Source organism: Camponotus floridanus, unplaced genomic scaffold, assembly GCF_003227725.1.
Source record: "Camponotus floridanus strain SB8 unplaced genomic scaffold, Cflo_v7.5 scaffold70, whole genome shotgun sequence".
NCBI lineage: Eukaryota > Metazoa > Arthropoda > Insecta > Hymenoptera > Formicidae > Camponotus > Camponotus floridanus.
This window is the reverse complement of record NW_020229839.1, coordinates 758,999-778,180: the sequence shown is the minus strand read 5'-3', so window position 1 is coordinate 778,180 and position 19,182 is coordinate 758,999. Positions and strand designations below refer to the sequence as shown.

Below are 19,182 nucleotides of genomic sequence, written 5' to 3'. Positions count from 1 at the left end.
AAGCAAAATGTTTTCAAAGATTAGCACTATATTATGCTTCAATGAAGTTTTGTTTTATTCGTGAGATTTGTTCGAAGATTGTTCAATTCTGACGATTTGATAAAAGTATATACATTACATTTTTATAAAATACACATATATTATTTTTTAAATATTTTACTAAAATATTGATTGAGAAATATTTAAAACAATATGAAGAATATTTATTTGAATATTTAATTTTAACAAAATTCTAAAGAACTTCTTCAAATGAAAAACCTGTTTGTACTGCTGCAAGTATGTTCAACTTACTAAAGCTGTCGAAACACCGGTTGCCGATGAAACTTGGGCGACGTCGGTCGAAGTCGATAATGCCGAAGAGACGGACGCTACGCTGGCACTAGGAGAACTTGTTTTCGGTGTCATTGCCGAATTTAATGGTATCGGTGATCTGTTCGCAGCCGGCGTAGGCGTATTTCTCAAAGAGGACGTAGAAGCTGTGCTAAAAGCGGGGCTTGCTGCTGACGGTGGTGTGCCAAAAGCACCTACAGCAGAAGAAACAGGTGCTGGTGTGCTCATAACGACCGGAGTGGGCGCGTTCGTCCTTGGAAGAACGGGACTCAAGTTGTTTGCTTTAAGAAGCGGAGTGAGCCTATGGTTCGACGCGAGAACAGGGGATGCCGACTCTTGCCAGCTGGGCCCAACATGATTCAAATTGCTGAGCTCGTCGCTTTTGTCGTTGTTGTTATTAATGCTGGGACCGTTTTGCAGTTTCATCTCGTCCAACGAGCTGCTACTCGTTACTGCAAAGAATGCAATCGTGATGTGAAAATTATGATAGAAATTAACAAAAATAAACAATTCTTTAAATGTCATCGCGATTGATTAAACTAGACAATTAAAACGAGCTCGATAAGCTTCCGGAAAATTATACCTGGAGGAGAGTTAGCGGTGATGCTCGTGAAAAGTTGTTTAGCGACGGAGCTCGCAGTAAGTTGGGGCGGCAATGGTCCAAAGTCGTCGCTGCTCGAAAGCAGAGAAAGCCCTCGAGAAAGTTGCTGACACATCGCAGAGACGCTATCTTGGCCACCGGGAGATATTTCTGGTATTGGACTCACTATGAAAAAACAGAAGAGATTAGTTCAACAGTATATTTAATCGCAATCCGAATTTTGCAACGTGATGCTGGGATGCATAGTACAAGAGGCATGCTACAGGATGTATAAATATACGCGTGTCGGAATAAAGTGAAGAAGTATATACGATGATGTTGAATGTTATTTTTTCAAGCACGAACACAATATCACGTAGGAAGTGAAACATGATTACGATGATTCTAGCTACACATTTTCGTGAAATCTGTTTTTGTCTGTTAACGCAGTTGTACGGGATATATTGTGTGTACGAAAAACGAGCACGTTTAAGAATACATCGAAGAGCAGGCAACAAAGGGGGATTAACAGAATAAGGAGTAATGACCTTCGTCATATCCTTCGAACTCTGTTGTAAAAAACAGGGAAGCACATCATTATTCAGCAGTCAAGAACAATTTAAATTAGTAGCACATATAATCACATTTTATGGACTTGCGTATAACGTATAGAGCTGATTCGCTCATTAGTTGTTTGATAAGATTAGGAACTAAAACAAAATGAGATAAGGCCATAAACACTCACCCGGCGGTTTCAAAGGTACAATGTGCGAAAGAGCTGATGGCATTCGCGACAAATCCGTCGGCTCGAGGCTGTGACTACGTGTGCGTTCCAGATTACTAGGAAGATCATTGACTCGTAGACTGAGCTGCCTTTTAAATGGGGATGCTTGATTAAGCTGCGTGAAACCTCGGAAAGAACCCTGTCGTTCGAGCATAGACGGAGTGGCGTGCGGCCTCTCGATTGCGAAGGGATTATACACCTGCTTGACCGGAGGAACATCTGAAAAAAAACATACGTTTAAGATATAATAAAGTAGAGGAATACAATATTTAAGCCAAAATATATTTATAATATTATGATAATTTTTAATCATATTTATACGAATATTTTTAATTTTCTTTCAAGTACGACTATTGATGAATACATCACATTTATAATAAGAAAGAGAGAATGATATTCACACAAAACCATATTTCTTAGATTGCGTTTCCGTGCGCATTGAATTATAATTATGAAAGTAGACATTTATAAACAATAATCTCTCTCGACACTTACCTACTGCACGATCGCGTGATTCCTGCAATCGTTCCGTGAGACTAGGTTGCCTGAAGCTGCCGCTTCTCGTGAAGGTGGAAGTCTTTGAATCGAAAGTCATTGTAACTCCGCATTCTTTGTCCCGTCGTTGCTTCCTTTCCAGACACGCGGCAAAGGCGCAACCCACTGCGTGACTCAATCTTTCCCCCTTGAATAATAAATGATAAATTCATAAAAAATTCATAAAAAGGAATATCTTGAAATTAATATCTTCGTTATTCATTATGAAGGTCTTCTAAAAATTTATGTGTCCTGTACAGTTTATTTTATTTTAGACAAAATAGGAAAAAATGCATTACGAACAGAAAAACTATACATAATACAAATTTCAATTAATAGAAAAATATACGACAGTTTTATTTTAAATATTAAAGTTTTTACAATTCTCTTCTCAATAAAAATTACAACATTACAGCAAATTATTTTTGGTATATTTCTCAATAATGTGTGAAAGACATTTAATTGAATTTTTCATTTAATTGAAATTTGTTTATTGAAATATGTATCTTACTTAACTGTTATAAATTTGTTTTTCGCCACATTTTAGTGATAGCTGATATTGTGTACATTTGCAATTTTAATACATCAACGAATTTATTTCTTGTATATTAGGATAATTTTATCCGATTCGCGAACAGGATGAAAAGATTTATGTCTTACCGATTCCTTCAATGCTAAAAATCCATGGCACATCCATCGCCTCGTTGTACCGTCCCTGCAGATATAACTGAACCCCTTTTCATGATTTCTATCAGGTGCACAGAATGAAACCTTTTCGATCGTCTGATCGACAATTAATCCCTTCGTTTCGTCCTCTACAACGCGCAGTCCGTCACCGGATACGTGAAGTATCGCCCGAACTGGTCTTCGCCTCGAATTCTAAAAATTCAAAATAGAATCACTAGAGTGGTCGATTTGCCCTCTGACCTTTAGAGCACCGATTTATTTTCAGACTTTCTTTGGTGTCAATGTCGACTCTTTATATGTGAGCCGTGCTAAATATAGTCGAGGCAAAAGATTTGGAGAGTATGACGCCTACTAACTTTCGCACAGCTTGTTACAAAACCTTCTTTAATGTTCCAAATAATAAGAAAACCTCAAAAAATAATCCGCTTGCTTTTATATATAGAATTATTTTATATTTCGTAAAATGTTAATTGAGTAGATAGAGCATAATTATAAGAGGCAAAAATTCAAAAATTATTATCTTTGATTAATATATTTGTAGAGAAATCGTATTAATTCCAAAAAACGTGCAATACTTACTCGGAGAACTTTAAGGGCTTCCTCGCAAACCTGCATACCCCTCGATTCGAACACTTCTACGCATCCCAGGTACTACACAAACATATTGGCTCAATTATCCAGCTCAATTATCTGTTAAAAATTTAAATAGGCCAATAGCTCTTTATTTAAAGATTAATCTTCAACATTAAAATTGATGTATATTTTTGGTACATTAGAAAAAATCAATTATAAAAAATTACAATTATTCCAAACAAAATTAATTATTCAAAGCAAATAATATAATTATATGAAATTAATTATTGCAAGTAAACAATAATTATTCGACAATAATGCAAAATTTAATAATGTCAATGTAAAATTAATAAATTTATAGTATTTGAAAAAAAGTATGTCAATAGCTAAAACAATGTTAACCATAGCTCTAATTAGGCCAATGCCAAATCCGATCAATTCTATTCATTTTAATAATTGCTATACGATTGGCCATTAATTTATATACTTAATATATCATTAAAATTGTATGCTTACCTTGACGTGAAAAGCGCACGTGGCTGAACGTACTGCACTTTCATCAGCTTGCCATTGATGGGGCTTGCTGGACTCGGGTACGTGAGATTCTTTCCGTCGGCGAAAGCTATCCCGGAAGCTTCGTCGAAGCCGATCCATTCTTTTCCCCGGCGATCTCTCGCGCTTCTATAATAACAGAGCAGAAAAAATACGACTTATTTCCTGTAATTCGAGCAATAGTTCAAGAAGCAAGAGCTCTTCTCTGAATGTGGCAAAAGATCAACTACCCATGACGGATAAACGTAGGGTCGTTGAATACCTTAACCCTTATGAAATGGAGAGTGAAAATTGTTATATATATATATATATATATATATATATATATATATATAATTCAATTACATGAATTATAATTTATAACAGAGATGTAAAGAAGAGATTATTTTTATAATAAAAAGTTTTTAATCATTCTTTAATCATAAAAATGGAAGAGAAAGAGAGAGAGAGGAAGAGGGGAAGAAAAAGAGAAGAGAAAAAAAGAGAAAGAATATACATGTAAAAAATCGAATAATTAAATTGTTTTAATATCAAAAAAATATTTTGTTATGATATTAAAAATATATTATAATTTAATCTCATATTGGTAAGCAATTATATTAAAATATATGTATGTGTGTGTGTCTATATATATATATATATATATATATATATATATATATATACACATATTTTAATATAATTTCTTACCAATAAGATTGGCAAAATATTTTCTTAGTATTTATTTAATCCAGAATGAGTTTTAATTCGATAAATGTGATCATTAAAAATTGTTTTCAAAAGATGCAAAATAATTGAAATTATGAAGAAATTTAATTTGATATGTTAATTATATTAGATTGTTCTTATTAAATGCGTATATGTCAAAATAGAATAGGAAAAGATGTAAAAAAGATCAAATTGGCCAAAAAATCTCAGGACGAGATCAACAAGATAGCAATCACAATGACTAGGAAAAATATATCTGTCGATCTGCAATTATCTTCTGATAAAGGTTCAAGGATCGATACAGTAATCAGTCAAGGCAAAGTTATGAATTCTCAAAGGACTCGCGCCCTGAATTCTCCTGATGAATCGTTAAGGTCTCCGGGCTTGAGAAAATGTCCGAAAACGGCCAGTGTCTGGCAACCGTTGCACCGAGTTGTCAGCCTCGACAAAGCCCTGTGATCGAATCTTGAGACCCGTTCCCAACACGAGTCCTTTATATCGGAACCCTCCTTTATATATATATATCGGGTCTCCCCTAATACGGACCGCGGATCTACCCTTCGAATCGACGGCACCCCTAAGAGCCGGATCGAAAGCGGAGACGCGTTAAGAAGACCTTTACCACTCGTGCTCTGTATTTCTCCCCTTCGCCATCATCGACGTTTCCTTCTGTCGTGTTCTTCGTTTCACTGTCAGACTTCGCGAGGTTAATTGTTTGGTGTTGCATCATTTGATCAAATATCATATCGTGATTTTCCAGATTTTCGCATCAAGTACATTTAAAACAAGAATCAATCAAAAACTTTTTATGTGGTATTTTAAAATGTGTAATACAATATTAGCTATTTTTTACTTTTATGATAGGAAGAATTTTAAAGTATTGTCGAGAATGGCAAAGATTATCACAATTTCGCTTTTCTGCTTTTGTAACAAAGCACTTGTATAATTTCATAGTTATATCAAATTAATTCATTTGTGTAGATTTGCATTTGTATAAATTTGTTATAAAAATTTCACCGACTGACATCGATCAACTCAATTATCTGCCTATCAAAATTTGTGACGTATTAATGTACTGTACGTGATGATTTCGAATGATGAAAAAATTAATTATCCATTTAGCTTGTTTTTCTTATTCGCATTAGTTATTTATAAATAACGAATATCTAATCACAATAACCAATGCTTCATAATAGAATTATGTCTATGTTAAATAGATGAATGATAATATTTAAGGTCAACTTTCAAATTTAATTTTATACTTTTTTCATAGGATTATTAATATTATCATAGATTTTCTTTAGCAATATATTTTTTGAGAAATTCTCCTTTGAAAATGTTGTGTTGGAATCATTATCATAATTATTTAATTTTGATGTTAAATTATATTAATATTAAATTTTTAAATTTAAATTTAAATAAAATACAAATCCACATTAAATTAATACATGTGTAAGATTGGTATATCTACATTTTCAAATTTTTTTATTTAAAAATTTTTTTTATTTTAAAAATCCTTTTATTTAAAACATTAAATTAGAACTATCATATTATAAAATGGTTGTGAAAAAATATCGATTTTTCCAAGCTCGTTAAATTAAAGCTAAGAATAAAAAAATCTGTTAGTACAGAAGAAATTTTACATTATAGTATCTTATATATATTTTAACTATACTAGTTATGTAGATAGAATCCCGTGAATAACATCGCACATATCACGCAACGTGTAGAGATATTTTGAGTTCGTGATTGATGTTCAGATACCCATCAAATACAGTTGTGCATGTGTTGTTACAATCGAATGTAATTAGAACTTTATCGAGTTAGTTTGAGTCAATCAGATAATTCAAAATCTCGATAATGTAACAAACAGTGCAAACTAGAGCATTATATAGCGCAAGTATACACATACATACAGAAGGTTTATAGACATATGTTAATTTCCGCGAATCTCCTACGTTATAATTTTATCTGGATAAATTCACAGAAAATTGAGACACAGATATAACAATTTTAATGTTACTTTTGCCTATTATTAAATATTATTTACGTCCTGTTAAACTTATCATTTTATACTATACTATATTAAATAAAACTATACTAAATAATACTATATTAAATAAAAACTAAGAATTAACCATTTTTTTGTAGAATAAAAACTTACAAAAACTTACAAGTTTTCTTACAAGTATCTTACAAGTTCAAAAATATATTAATAAAATATTGTTTCAAATATAATAATTCTATATTATCACTCAAAAATTAGATAATAAAAAAATATATAAGATCAACTTACTTAAAACATATAATTTGTATTAATAAATAAAATAATAACTAATTTTTCAAAAAAATTGACATGTTATATTTTGTTCTTATAATGAAATTTTTATCAAAAGAATTTTATGATATTTAATGTTTCAAGAATTTATTTTTAAAATAAGATATCTGTGTTTTCACGGTAATTTAACATTATTTATAAATTGCAAAATCAATACTTAGATAAATTCAAAAATTAAAATACATAATGAAATATATAAGAACAGATAAGAAATATATACAACACTATCTTGCTAAAGTCGAAATCTCACGTGATGATAGAACATCTATTAGTCTAATATCATCCTTACAATATGAGAATACATTGACACCTTTATAGTGCTCCAGGTAATGAATATCGATAAGATCATCTAAATGCGAACCTCTACGATTGCATCTCCATAAATAACTTCTTTTGAATGTATGTGACATGGGAACAGTTTCTAATGCATTTTAAATTCGTTCCATTTAAATTTCTAGTCATCGCGAATAAGAAATATATTTTATTTGTGATCTTAATATATAAATTAAAATATGTATACTATTGAATTGGAAGAATCTAAATATATAGTTTTATATTATTTTCTGTTGCAATAAAAAATATATTGTATTAAAAAAATTTTACATATATATATGTATGTGTATATAATGTATATTTATACTTTTATACATATTTCTTTTAGATAAAATTTAATTGTAATTTATTATTAATATTTTTTGAATTTTCTCTTTTTTATTAATATAGTTTTTATTATAGATTAAATTTATTGTAGATTAAAACTCTATGAAAAAAATTAATATGAGAGCATTTAAAAGAAAGATAACTTTAGAATCACATATTATTTCCAAAAAAATTAAATTCCACAAAGTTTAAAACATAGAAAATATTTTTAATCACATATAAATTTATTTAATTCTGCAAGAATATTTTTTATACTTCATTGCACGTAAATGATGAACAATTTAACGTAAGTATTAAAAAAGAGGGTCAAAATAATATTTGACACGCAATAATCCATAATAATGGCTATTATTTTAGAATCGAGGTCAGACGTATACGCAAGCATCTTCTATAAAAAGTATGATTGGCTCGTAAAAGTCACTTTCACCTCAGCGACTGCATATTGCAACTGTACAAGTCTCAATCAAAACAGAAATGAAAAGAACTAAATGTGATATAAGGTAAGTAGGACAACATCGATGAAAAGGAACTAGAGAAATCTGTAAGTGTTCTATATTAATTCCGAATTCTTATAGCGCATAATTACACGATAATACATTAGGCGAGACATTCTTAATAAAATCAAAAATATTTTTATGTATGCAAGATTATGAAGTTAAAAAGGTACATAGTTTTTTGAAATATATAAGTATGCTTTTGTATTAATAATTTTCTTATCTATGGAAGAGATTAATATGAGAGCATTTAATAAAGACGGATAATTTTGGAATCACTTTTATTATTTTCACGTATAAATAATTAGAAACTTTAAATCTCCAAATTTAAATCGCAGAAAATTTTATATTCATATATAAATTTGTTCAATTTTGCAAAAATATTTATTATTGTCCAGTAAAGAGGATTACAAATAATAATTTATCGTTAAAAAATTGATTACTTAACGAAAATGTTTCAAACTACATCGTAATATAAAATGTAGAATACAAAATAATGTGTGAACTATTCTTTTAAAATATTTTATTTTTTTAATATTTCATTATTTTTATATTTCTGATTTTAGTTATTTTAGCGCAATTTTTTCAATGTACGTTGGATTGGAACAAAAACGATTCTTAAAAATATAAATAGTAACATCAAAATAATGACTCATAAATTTTTAATAAAGCAGTTATGTCACCGCGAATCAAATTAGAAAACGTTTTCACATTAAAAGGCATTAATAAAAGTACGTTAAAACGCGGCCTATGAAGAACATCGATAGGTTTTAAATCGCGTGTCACGTGTCATTCGTGAAGGACTATCGAGGGAGCAGAGTGGTATTATCACGCACGAGTAGTTGCATCCCAATTTTTTTTTTACGGCGACACTTCTCCGTGAAAACGATCGCATCTGGGATCACGTGCTCGATTAGAATAATAAGGTCCAATGAAAATAATCAGAACCCCGATTGAGCGATACCGCACGGCCTTCGATTATCGCACGATGACCGACTAATGGCTAAAACGTGCGAAAATAAATGTTCTCAACGCAATCGGATTAGTGAGACTGTTTACTTAGTACAATAATAGGCTTACCGGATGCATGCTCTATGCAAAAAAAACGATTGCGTGCTCTTCGTCGCTCTATTCATCGCGCCTACGTTCGCCTCACGTACAAGTATATCGTGTCTTTATCAAGCGACGACCGATCGTGCCGAGCAAACAATACGACAGCCTTGCTAAACTGCTTTGATCGACTAAATTAGTCTGCGACGGTTATAACACTCTACACAGATTTAATTTGACTGCGGCGACGCGTTCGAATATACGCATAACTGCTTTTTAATTGGCACGATGGGGGGAACGTGGTTTTCCTACAATGAGTTCTTCCGTCTTTGGGATATAACGATTGCGACACAGCAATTTAATAATTCAGAATATGTGTTAATGATCACATAAGTTTATAAGTACGGATAAAACATTATCTCAATAAAAATAAATTTAATCTTATATATTTTTGAATAAATCTATAAGGAATAATCTTATAAGGAAATGAAAGAAAGTCTTCTGGAATAATGCAGTCTTCCGCACAGATTATAATAAACCTGATTTCATTTTTGTGTTTTTTTGTAGTATTCTCTAATTAAGACCCATTTATAAATACGACGATTGCAATAAATACGAGAATTGCAATCTATAAAATTTCTTTCGAGATGGACATTTACACTTCTTTAACATTTTTATTCTATTTATTTTAAAATCATTCAGAGCTAGTTTGTATATTTATATCACTTGCATAGATTCGTAAACATTGTTTCCTAATTTATAATTAACAAAAAGAACTTTATAATAATAAATTATAATAATAAAAATAATAATATTAGAATAAAAAGATATATTTTAAATGTTCACAAATGACATAATATGCATATAACGTTATAGATGGACATTAATATTAATGTTATGTAATAAATTATTTATCACAATATTATATAATAAATTATTTATCCCAACTGTGATAAATAATTTATTACAAAATGTTACCAGTTATTGAGTAAAACTTGAATTATTCATTTCCCATACGAAGCAATGCAATTATAATGCAAATTGTGTGCAGCACTCGATAAATTTGATGCTCAACGATGCTGTGAAGTTAAAAGTAAGAACATCACGTAAAGATGTCATATTCTACGTAATAGTAGACCTATATTATAAATCTATTGATCGCACCTCTTTTTATTGCACGTGGATAGGTTTATCCCTCCGCGCGCTTGACGAGAGATTATAAATATTCTGTGCAAACATAATAATCAGCTATAAACTCAGGACTATAAAAAACAACGTTCGATTCTGAAATCGATACGTGAAATCGTCTTACGTAATTCACATTCTGAAACAATGATTCCGAAATCAGTGACATTATCCGGTATGCAATGTCACAAAAATCAATACCGCAGTCAGTGCATATTTCTACTTTCGTATTAATTATCGAGAGAAATAGTCAAAAATGAAATCAAACAATTGTGTACAATTAATCAAGTACAATTAATCAATTTGAAATATTTTCAGAATATATGCAATTGAAAAATTATGTATCAAATATCAAGATTATTTTTACTTTTTAAATAGAATGCTGAATAGAATTTTTTTATTTTATACATACATACATATATATGTTGTTTTTTATATGTGTGTGTATGTGTATGTGTTCTTAATTTTTCAGTTTGTAAAATCATATTTCTGGAGAACGAGTGCTTTCTACAGAAAAATTTTATTCCATATTTTCTACATACTTTTCGATTCTATCTTCTTTTTGTGATTGTCAATCAGGCTAAATATACGTATATATTTATTCGTTGTTATAAACATATTGTATATATAATAACTGTGCCGTAAATATTGTCTCCAAATAAATATGCATGTGTTTTTGTCAGTTATATTTACCCATAATTGAAAATATGTTTAAGTACAATATATTTTAATAAAACATATTCGATGAAGGGGTATTAAATGTATTTTTTTGCAATATAAGTATAAACTTTCTTGGGAATAGCTTTTAGAATAGAGTAATGGATTCATTTTCAATTCGATATTATTTAATATAATATTTTATTTCAAAATGTATCTAGTAAAATTCCTCAAACATGTTTTAACGTATGTAGAATAATCATATGAAGAACGTTACAATAAATGCATATTATAATAGTTACATCTTTCATTTTTTCTCTTAAAGTATTAATTGGTAATATTAGTTTTTAAAGTGTATTAGAAACTTTATCTTTTTAGAGAAAAATCATAACCATCAACTATACCAAAATTAAAAATAGAATAGATAAAGATAAAAGTAAAGTGAAACAAAGATGAAATATCCAAGTTTCTTATAAATTAAAAAATTTTTTCAAAATCTAATGTTTTGTTAAAAGTTTTGGATAAATAACATTTTATATCATGGATATACAATTATACGTATGATATCCAATTTATATCATTTTAATCCCAATTTATTTCGATTGAATTACGTACCGCTGAATTTGTTCACATTGCATTGTCGAAAATGTATTGATTATCTGGATAGAAATTATATTATTAGCAACTATGTAATATTAGCAATAGTGACGCATTAATAATGTTGCTTTATAAATTACGTAATACTATTTGATTTCTAATAATCATTCATTTTTATGAGTTGTTTTTTAGTCGTTTTCCTGTATGAAAAAGGTTTCCTTTCTGAGTCAATAAATCAATTTATAAAAGATAAGAATAATTATCTCCTTTTATCGTATAAACAACTTGATTATTATATTATTATGCGCAAAGAATATTTTCCGTCATAGAATGTGTCTTAAAAATATTTTTCGCCTATAATCTTCGATTATGTAATATTTTTCTCATTATCTTATTTTTTCATAATTATTTTATACTATATATATTAAATATTATAAATATTGAATATATATTGAAGATGATATTGTAAAAAGGCATGACAAAGAAAGAATGAATGATTCACCGTTCTCTGTTCTTTCAATATATTTTAAGAGAGTGGGGCAACTTTCTTTTCTCTCAAATTTTCAATTAGTGAGTAGACTAGTGACTAAGAGTACGGGAATCTGAAAAGTTTAAAAAGTCCAACACTCTTTTAAAAATGTTATAACTTTAATTACATTATAATTCTTTATCATATTTTTTTTTAATAAAAATATCCTTTATACCTAAGAAAAATAATTCATGGTTATAAAATTGTAGCTAAAAACTGTGAGAAAAATGATATTTATGTTTGTATTATAAAGAGGAAAGTATATGTTAAAATAGGAAAGTAGTAGACATAATTTGAAACTATATATCATTATTGATTATATCGTATAACATATTAACACCGCTTTTGATAGAAGGCCACCGATGACGTACTATTTTTAAAGGACGTAAGACAAAAAGTTGAATAGAGTGCGCGCGTGCACTCACATACACATATACATACGCACACACAAATTAAGAAATAATTTTTTTTCGGTGGAAATGTATTGCGCATGTATTTTATATGCAGGATAATGAAGATCTTCTGAAGAAGTGTCTCGTATATGATAATCGGCGAACAAGACCTTGAGGTGTGAAAGGAAAGATGGCGGCCAAGAATGCATCTCTGCATGTCATATGTGCAAGTAGCATACACGTGGCAAAACATAGATAATTAAATCTTGTATAATAATTCCTTATTCTCCGTTGTGAAGACAAAGAGAGAAAGAGAGAAAGACAGAGAGAGAGAGAGAGAGAGAAGTCAAAACATACATAGTCTTAAAACTATCATTTTTTTTATTATTTCATATCTTTGTTAAAAATTATAAAATATTATTTATATAAATAATAAATTTTCATATTTATTTCATTATTTTCCATATATATATTGCAAATGTATTGCAAGATAGTGCGCAATATATATACATATTACACAATTTCTTGATTAATTTTGTGATATTGTATGCAAGATCGGCAATGCATCATCAATCAGAGGAAATGATTTGCACCTAGAAAGCTAATAAACGGAACTAGAACCGTAGTCTGCTTTTGTTGAGAATGCTGTAACATAGAATAATACGTGCACACTATAGATCATGCACATATATCATATAAGTTGCTTTAATGTCAATATATGCCCGATCTGTTCACATTATAATCTCATAATGTCATAATTCTCTGTTCTATTAAAAAAATGTATGTAGAAATGATAATTATAAATAAGTATATTAAGAAATATAAATAATATAGAGCAGTACATTCTCCCTAAATTTAATAATAAAAGAATTTCTCATAAACTGTAAAAGTTTTGTTAACAATTAATTGTAAAAAATTGTAAAAGTAATCAGCAAAATGATTATAAATAATAATATATGTAAATAGAAAATTTCTTTAAAATATTTTGAGAAAAAGGATACAGAGATTATATGTAATATGTAAAACATCATATATGCACGCATAAATGCGCGCGCGAGAAAAAGAGAATGTTTTATAATTATCCTTCCTGTAATTATTTTCGTATAATTATAACGAAAGAAAATAGTATGTGATTCAAATTTCTATATATAACACAGCAATGTTTCTTGATCCTAATACTTTGAATACTCTTCCATAAATATCATTTGGGATAATCTCGTGTACAATTGCGAGCTAAAAAAGCCTGCGTAAATTTTTGGCACGACTAGTTAGCCATTGGCATCTGTTCTTAGGACTAAGAGACGTCTTGAAGCCAGAAATCTTCTGACCAATCGAGAGATATTGTGACCTAGAAAAAGCGGGCGAAAGCAAGTATGCTTTCGTCCACTCCTCTGTTGCTCGGATCAACTAAAGTTCGATGATCTTAAAAGTTAGAAATGAAAATTATTATGTACTAATAATTTTGATTATTAATAATGTCGTATTGACGATATAAATTTGTCGTATTTCCAATTTTATTATGTATAATGTAAGATTATTTATATTATTTTTTATATTATTTTTGATATTTATATTAATATCAAAAATTAGATATCTTATAGAATATTTACATTATTTTTTATATTATTATTATTTATATTATTTATATTATTTATATATTTTTTTATTATTTTATCAACTATAGAAAATTATTTTCAAAGTCAAATTATATCTTAAAACTAATTTTTAGTTAAATGGTATTTAATATACAGATATATCATTAATTATATATATATGTTCCACATATAAACATCTTTTTTATTACTCAATATACAATTTCTCAAGAAACAGTTGCTTTGGTGGAAATCCACGCAAAGTTATTTGTATTATAGTAAAATCACTAGATTATTTAAAAAATGTTGAAATTTAAGTTAAATATTATATTTTATATTATTTTGTAATAAAATAAAATATTAATTTTCGCATTATTACAAAACAATTTACTGCAAAAAGATTGACAATTGAAAATTTAAAAAATTAGTATATTATATTCATACATTTAATATACACTTTATATTAGAAAATGTATTATTTGTAAATTCGCGTTTAAAATTAAGAAAGATCTACGGACTCTCTACACTGACTCTAAAAAAATTCCTCGGTTTAGGAAATAAAATAAGGATATAAGATATATATATATATATATATATATATATATATATATGACCGTACACTGTATGTATTTCCGGTGAGATTGTTTCGAAAGTCTCAGATAGTACAGATGGAACTTAGGTGAGAAAGATTTGAAGTTTACGTGCGACCAAAGATAGTCCGATTATGGGAGCCGCATTGTTCGACGTGATGAATAGCTAGAGTCAAGATTACAAAATACTCGCGTGAAAGGGCTATATCTCACATTAAATAACGTCAAGAAAATGGAAGTCTGTGTAAGAGGAGTTTATGCAAAATATGAGCGGCGTAGAAAATGCAAGGTCCACGTCAAGAAATTCGAATAATGCAGTCGCGCGAAAATAACGACGTAAATGAGAAACAGAAATTCAGTAAAATAAGTGTGAAAAGTAGTTTGACTTTGCGCTACGCCCAGTTCATGCATCTCGAGTACATCCACCGAGTCGAATCCTTTCACCGCGGCAGGTGTCTACGCATGCAATAACGGAGGCGGATACATACGCACACGCAGAAAAGTTTAACGTTGCATTCTGGATTGCGTGCAGCGAGTAGGCTTTCATACAATGCGATGCGGCTTGTTGTCGCGAACGACATGGAAATGCCAAGTGTAGGAATGCAACGTGCGATTTTTCAACTTGCACGATCAGTCGCCTTTGTTCCAACGGATAATTAAATGTCATTTAGTGAATAAGATCGAGTAACAAAGTTTATAATAAAAGGATTGATAGAAAAATAATCATATTTTATCTGCGACTGAAAATATATATGTAAAATTGCAAGAAATTTTTTTGAAAACACTCGAAGTATTAAATATAGGAGAAATTTAAGAGATATTGGTTCTTCTATATCTGATTAGATTCGTATACAAATTTCATAGAAAATTCAGAAAAACATTAGTCGCGGCAAAATTGCGTATCAAGTATGAACGGTATATATCCATATTAAATATTTTTCTTCTCTAAAATCGCTTTAGTAGTATTTTTTGGATTTTTATACTCTTCGTAAATTATAGTATTTATTCGTAAAAAAGACAGCTCGTTCACCTATAAGAGTAGTCGACGTTTTAAACGCCTTTTCAAACTCTTTTGCTTCATTTGTCGAAACGAATGCTGCGTATAGTACCAGTTATCCTTGAGTTCGATCCCCCCGATACGATTGGATCACCGAGTATGCGTGATCGCGGGCGTGTACGATTGCGAGTGTGACTTCGTGCGTGCGGAGATTAGATTTATGCGTGTTGATTTGTCGCGTAACGCGATTCGATATAATTCATGATCCGCTCGATTGGCCAGACATTTCTACAATTTGCGCAAATATAACATAACTTTCTCCTCCGTTGAAATAAATTAATTCGAAGCATTGATTTTGAGTTTGAATTTTCGACTCTGTTAAACATGATTTTGTTTCTTTTACCAATCTGTCGAGTAATTTCTTGCAATTTTGAAAATGTATAATTTAGGATGTGTGCGTGATACTTATTTTAAATTCGAAAACATATACGAGCGTAGTAAAAATATTTCACAATATAAAACTATTATTTCATAATAATTTACGTATAGTAAATAATGCTTTTTATCTAATCGCTGCGTGTTTATTGATCTGCGATTATATTCGTTACAGTATCTTTTTCTCTATTGCTATTAAACTAACTCAGATGATGCACATACAACAAATATATATATATATATATATATATATATATATATATATATGCCAGTCTCAAGATATCGACATATTTTTTCGCATTAAATTGTTTGTATTATACAAATATGTAGAATAAAATATAGAAGCGCAAAAATAGAGAATGACTCGTTCGATGTCGCGACATTAAATCAAATATTGCACTAGTCCACTTGGCAGGAAACGAAATTTTCGCCGTCTCGACGTAATCGAGCAATTCTGCTAATTTGCGCGTAACGAACGTCATGTAATTAGACTGCACGGCGAAATCGAGGGAAATGTTGGCGCGAGATTCAGACATTTCTATGACCACCCTGCGAGTCTTAAACTATTTTATTTGCCTCCTAGAGAGATTAAATACCAACGAAGCGACAAAGCAAAAGCATTTTCATCGCAGGAAATAAACGTCTCCGTAAATTCATCTAGAAAATTTGACGCTTATTCTCTGCGATAAATACCACTTGCTTTTTTACAAAGAAAATCTGCAGCAAAACTTTTTTTAGAAAAAAAAATTTGCAGACATTAATCGCATCTTTTTTCTATTTATATAGAATAAATGTAAATTTTCTCGTTTCGTAATGTGTCATTTTCCTGTTGCATCAAAATGACAGAAGCATAATTTTCTGCTCAATTTTATAAACTGCATTCTTGTTTTATAAACGGTATATATATTTTCGAAGTAAAATATAGCTTATATTTTTACGTAGTTTTAATATCTTGAATTTTAATAAAAATTTTTAGAATTAATTAATAAACATTTTAAAAACTCTTTTTATGAATTTCATTACGTATTTACAACAAAATGAAAATTTCAAAACGAAATATTTTATATTAATCAGATATGTAAAAAATTTTAATGATTATAATATTTTTTTAAAATTGTTCTAATATAAAAATACTTCTATAAATTTTTTCTTTTTAAATTATATTAAATTATATATTTAAACATGCAAGTATTAATATATAACTATCAATATATATTTGTTAAATTATGATATATTTAAAAAAAAATATTGAAGATTTAAATATTAATTAAATACATCTTTATATAAAATAGTGTAATAAAAAAAGACTGTAATATTAATAATGTGATAGATTTTAAAGGAATAAAGATCAAAGTAAAGATCATTATACAATAAATTCTGGAAAGAGGAAGTTTAAATTACTTCACATTGTCATATTAAAATTCACTATATAAAAAAGATACTTGTCAAGTTTTATTAAACATTCTAATATCTTTACTTTATGAAGTTTCGCGTAATAGTTATTCGTGTAAAACACGTATATGTAAATTATTTCTTGACGTTGCGAAATTTTGTTTTAAACTCTTACTATGCGTGACATGTTGCAGACACAAGCTTTTCGTAACGATAAATTGAACGTTATGGTATTCAATGAACGAAATGCCGATTCGGTTGAACCAAACATGACACGTGCTTGGTTAGCAAAGGTCATTGAAACGCGAACGTCAACCGCACCTTGTTGTACCATCATTTTCGCTGTTGAGAAATCGTCATGCATGAAGTGCGTCATCCCGTCTATGAAATGGGGATTCACAAAATGCGATACGCGAGCTTATATAATTCACATGGCGCATTGACAGTCTCGATGAGTACCAAGGATCTGCGTCGGGTCTTCCTAAGCTCATGAGAATGCGCGATTGTCACGGAAATCGAATTCTCACAAGCTGATTGTAATATTCACGATGACACGAAATGTCCAACGTAACGAAAATGATATATTAGTCATGCTACGACCGGTGCGATTGACGTCACGCCTTCTGATTAATGAAGTTTCTCGTTATCAGAAATATCTGAGATATGCAGTCAGCAATATTAGAATCGAATATTCGATTTTATTCCACCTTTATCCATTTTCATAAATTTTTTAACAAAGTTATAAAAAGTTATATAAGTTATACGTTTAGTATCTAATTCTTTAAAAAATATTAATTTTCCAGAAAAGAACAAGAACATGGTGGTATAATTAAAATTATAAGGTAAAATCTATATAAAATCTATATAAAATCTATATAAAATCTATATAAAAATCTGTATAAAAATGCTGCAATCTGAATGCAATCTGATTTTATAAAGTAAAAAAATATGTTCTTAAATTTGCTTTATCTATATTTCGTTCGGATTAATAAATACTTTACATAGGTATAGTGTGTATAAATATTGATTATAATAGCATAAAAATAAAAGAGAAATTGCATAAAGATGAAAGAGAAACATTGTATTAAACATTCAAAAGAAAAAAGAGGAAAATAAACACCTTTAATATTTAAAGATACACGAACAAACATCTAATTTATTGTATCTAGAAGATTGCGAGAAGGAAATGAGAAATAAGGATGCATGAAGGGCGCGATGAAGGGTGAAAAATGGAAGGAAATAAGAGCAAACTGTCATTTCCGACGGCTGCAAATCTTAGATTTTATGAAGCGTGGAATAAATCGTCCCTTCATATGCTTGTTCGCAAAACACTTGAAAGGAAAAACGTTGATGGTCACGTCATGACCATGCAATTTACGATTCATGCTTATACTTATGGATTTTGTCATAGTAATGATAGCGTAACTACAATTACAAGTAAGTAACAATAAAAAATATATACTGCACGTAATATAAACTCTCTTGTAATAATTTCTATTATATATATAAAAGTACTCTATTTCATT

General features: G+C 29.4%; 1 protein-coding gene across 4 annotated transcripts in view; it reads right to left on the bottom strand.

Annotated features, from left to right (window-relative positions):
• The window catches only part of LOC105257269 (protein numb), a 66,864-nt gene that overhangs the window by 4,094 nt on the left and 43,588 nt on the right, over window positions 1–19,182 (bottom strand). For 3 of the 4 annotated variants that reach the window (XM_011267771.3, XM_011267772.3, XM_011267768.3), the window contains exons 2-9: window positions 4,005–4,169; window positions 3,495–3,566; window positions 2,889–3,107; window positions 2,190–2,376; window positions 1,656–1,913; window positions 1,459–1,479; window positions 914–1,096; window positions 292–782 (exon numbers count right to left, since the gene is read on the bottom strand). In XM_011267771.3, the coding sequence (XP_011266073.1) occupies window positions 292–782; window positions 914–1,096; window positions 1,459–1,479; window positions 1,656–1,913; window positions 2,190–2,376; window positions 2,889–3,107; window positions 3,495–3,566; window positions 4,005–4,142 (1,569 nt within the window). In that variant the 5' untranslated portion in view covers window positions 4,143–4,169. The remainder of the gene's footprint in view (window positions 1–291; window positions 783–913; window positions 1,097–1,458; window positions 1,480–1,655; window positions 1,914–2,189; window positions 2,377–2,888; window positions 3,108–3,494; window positions 3,567–4,004; window positions 4,170–19,182) is intronic. The other variant, XM_011267769.3, reaches the window with a different exon arrangement.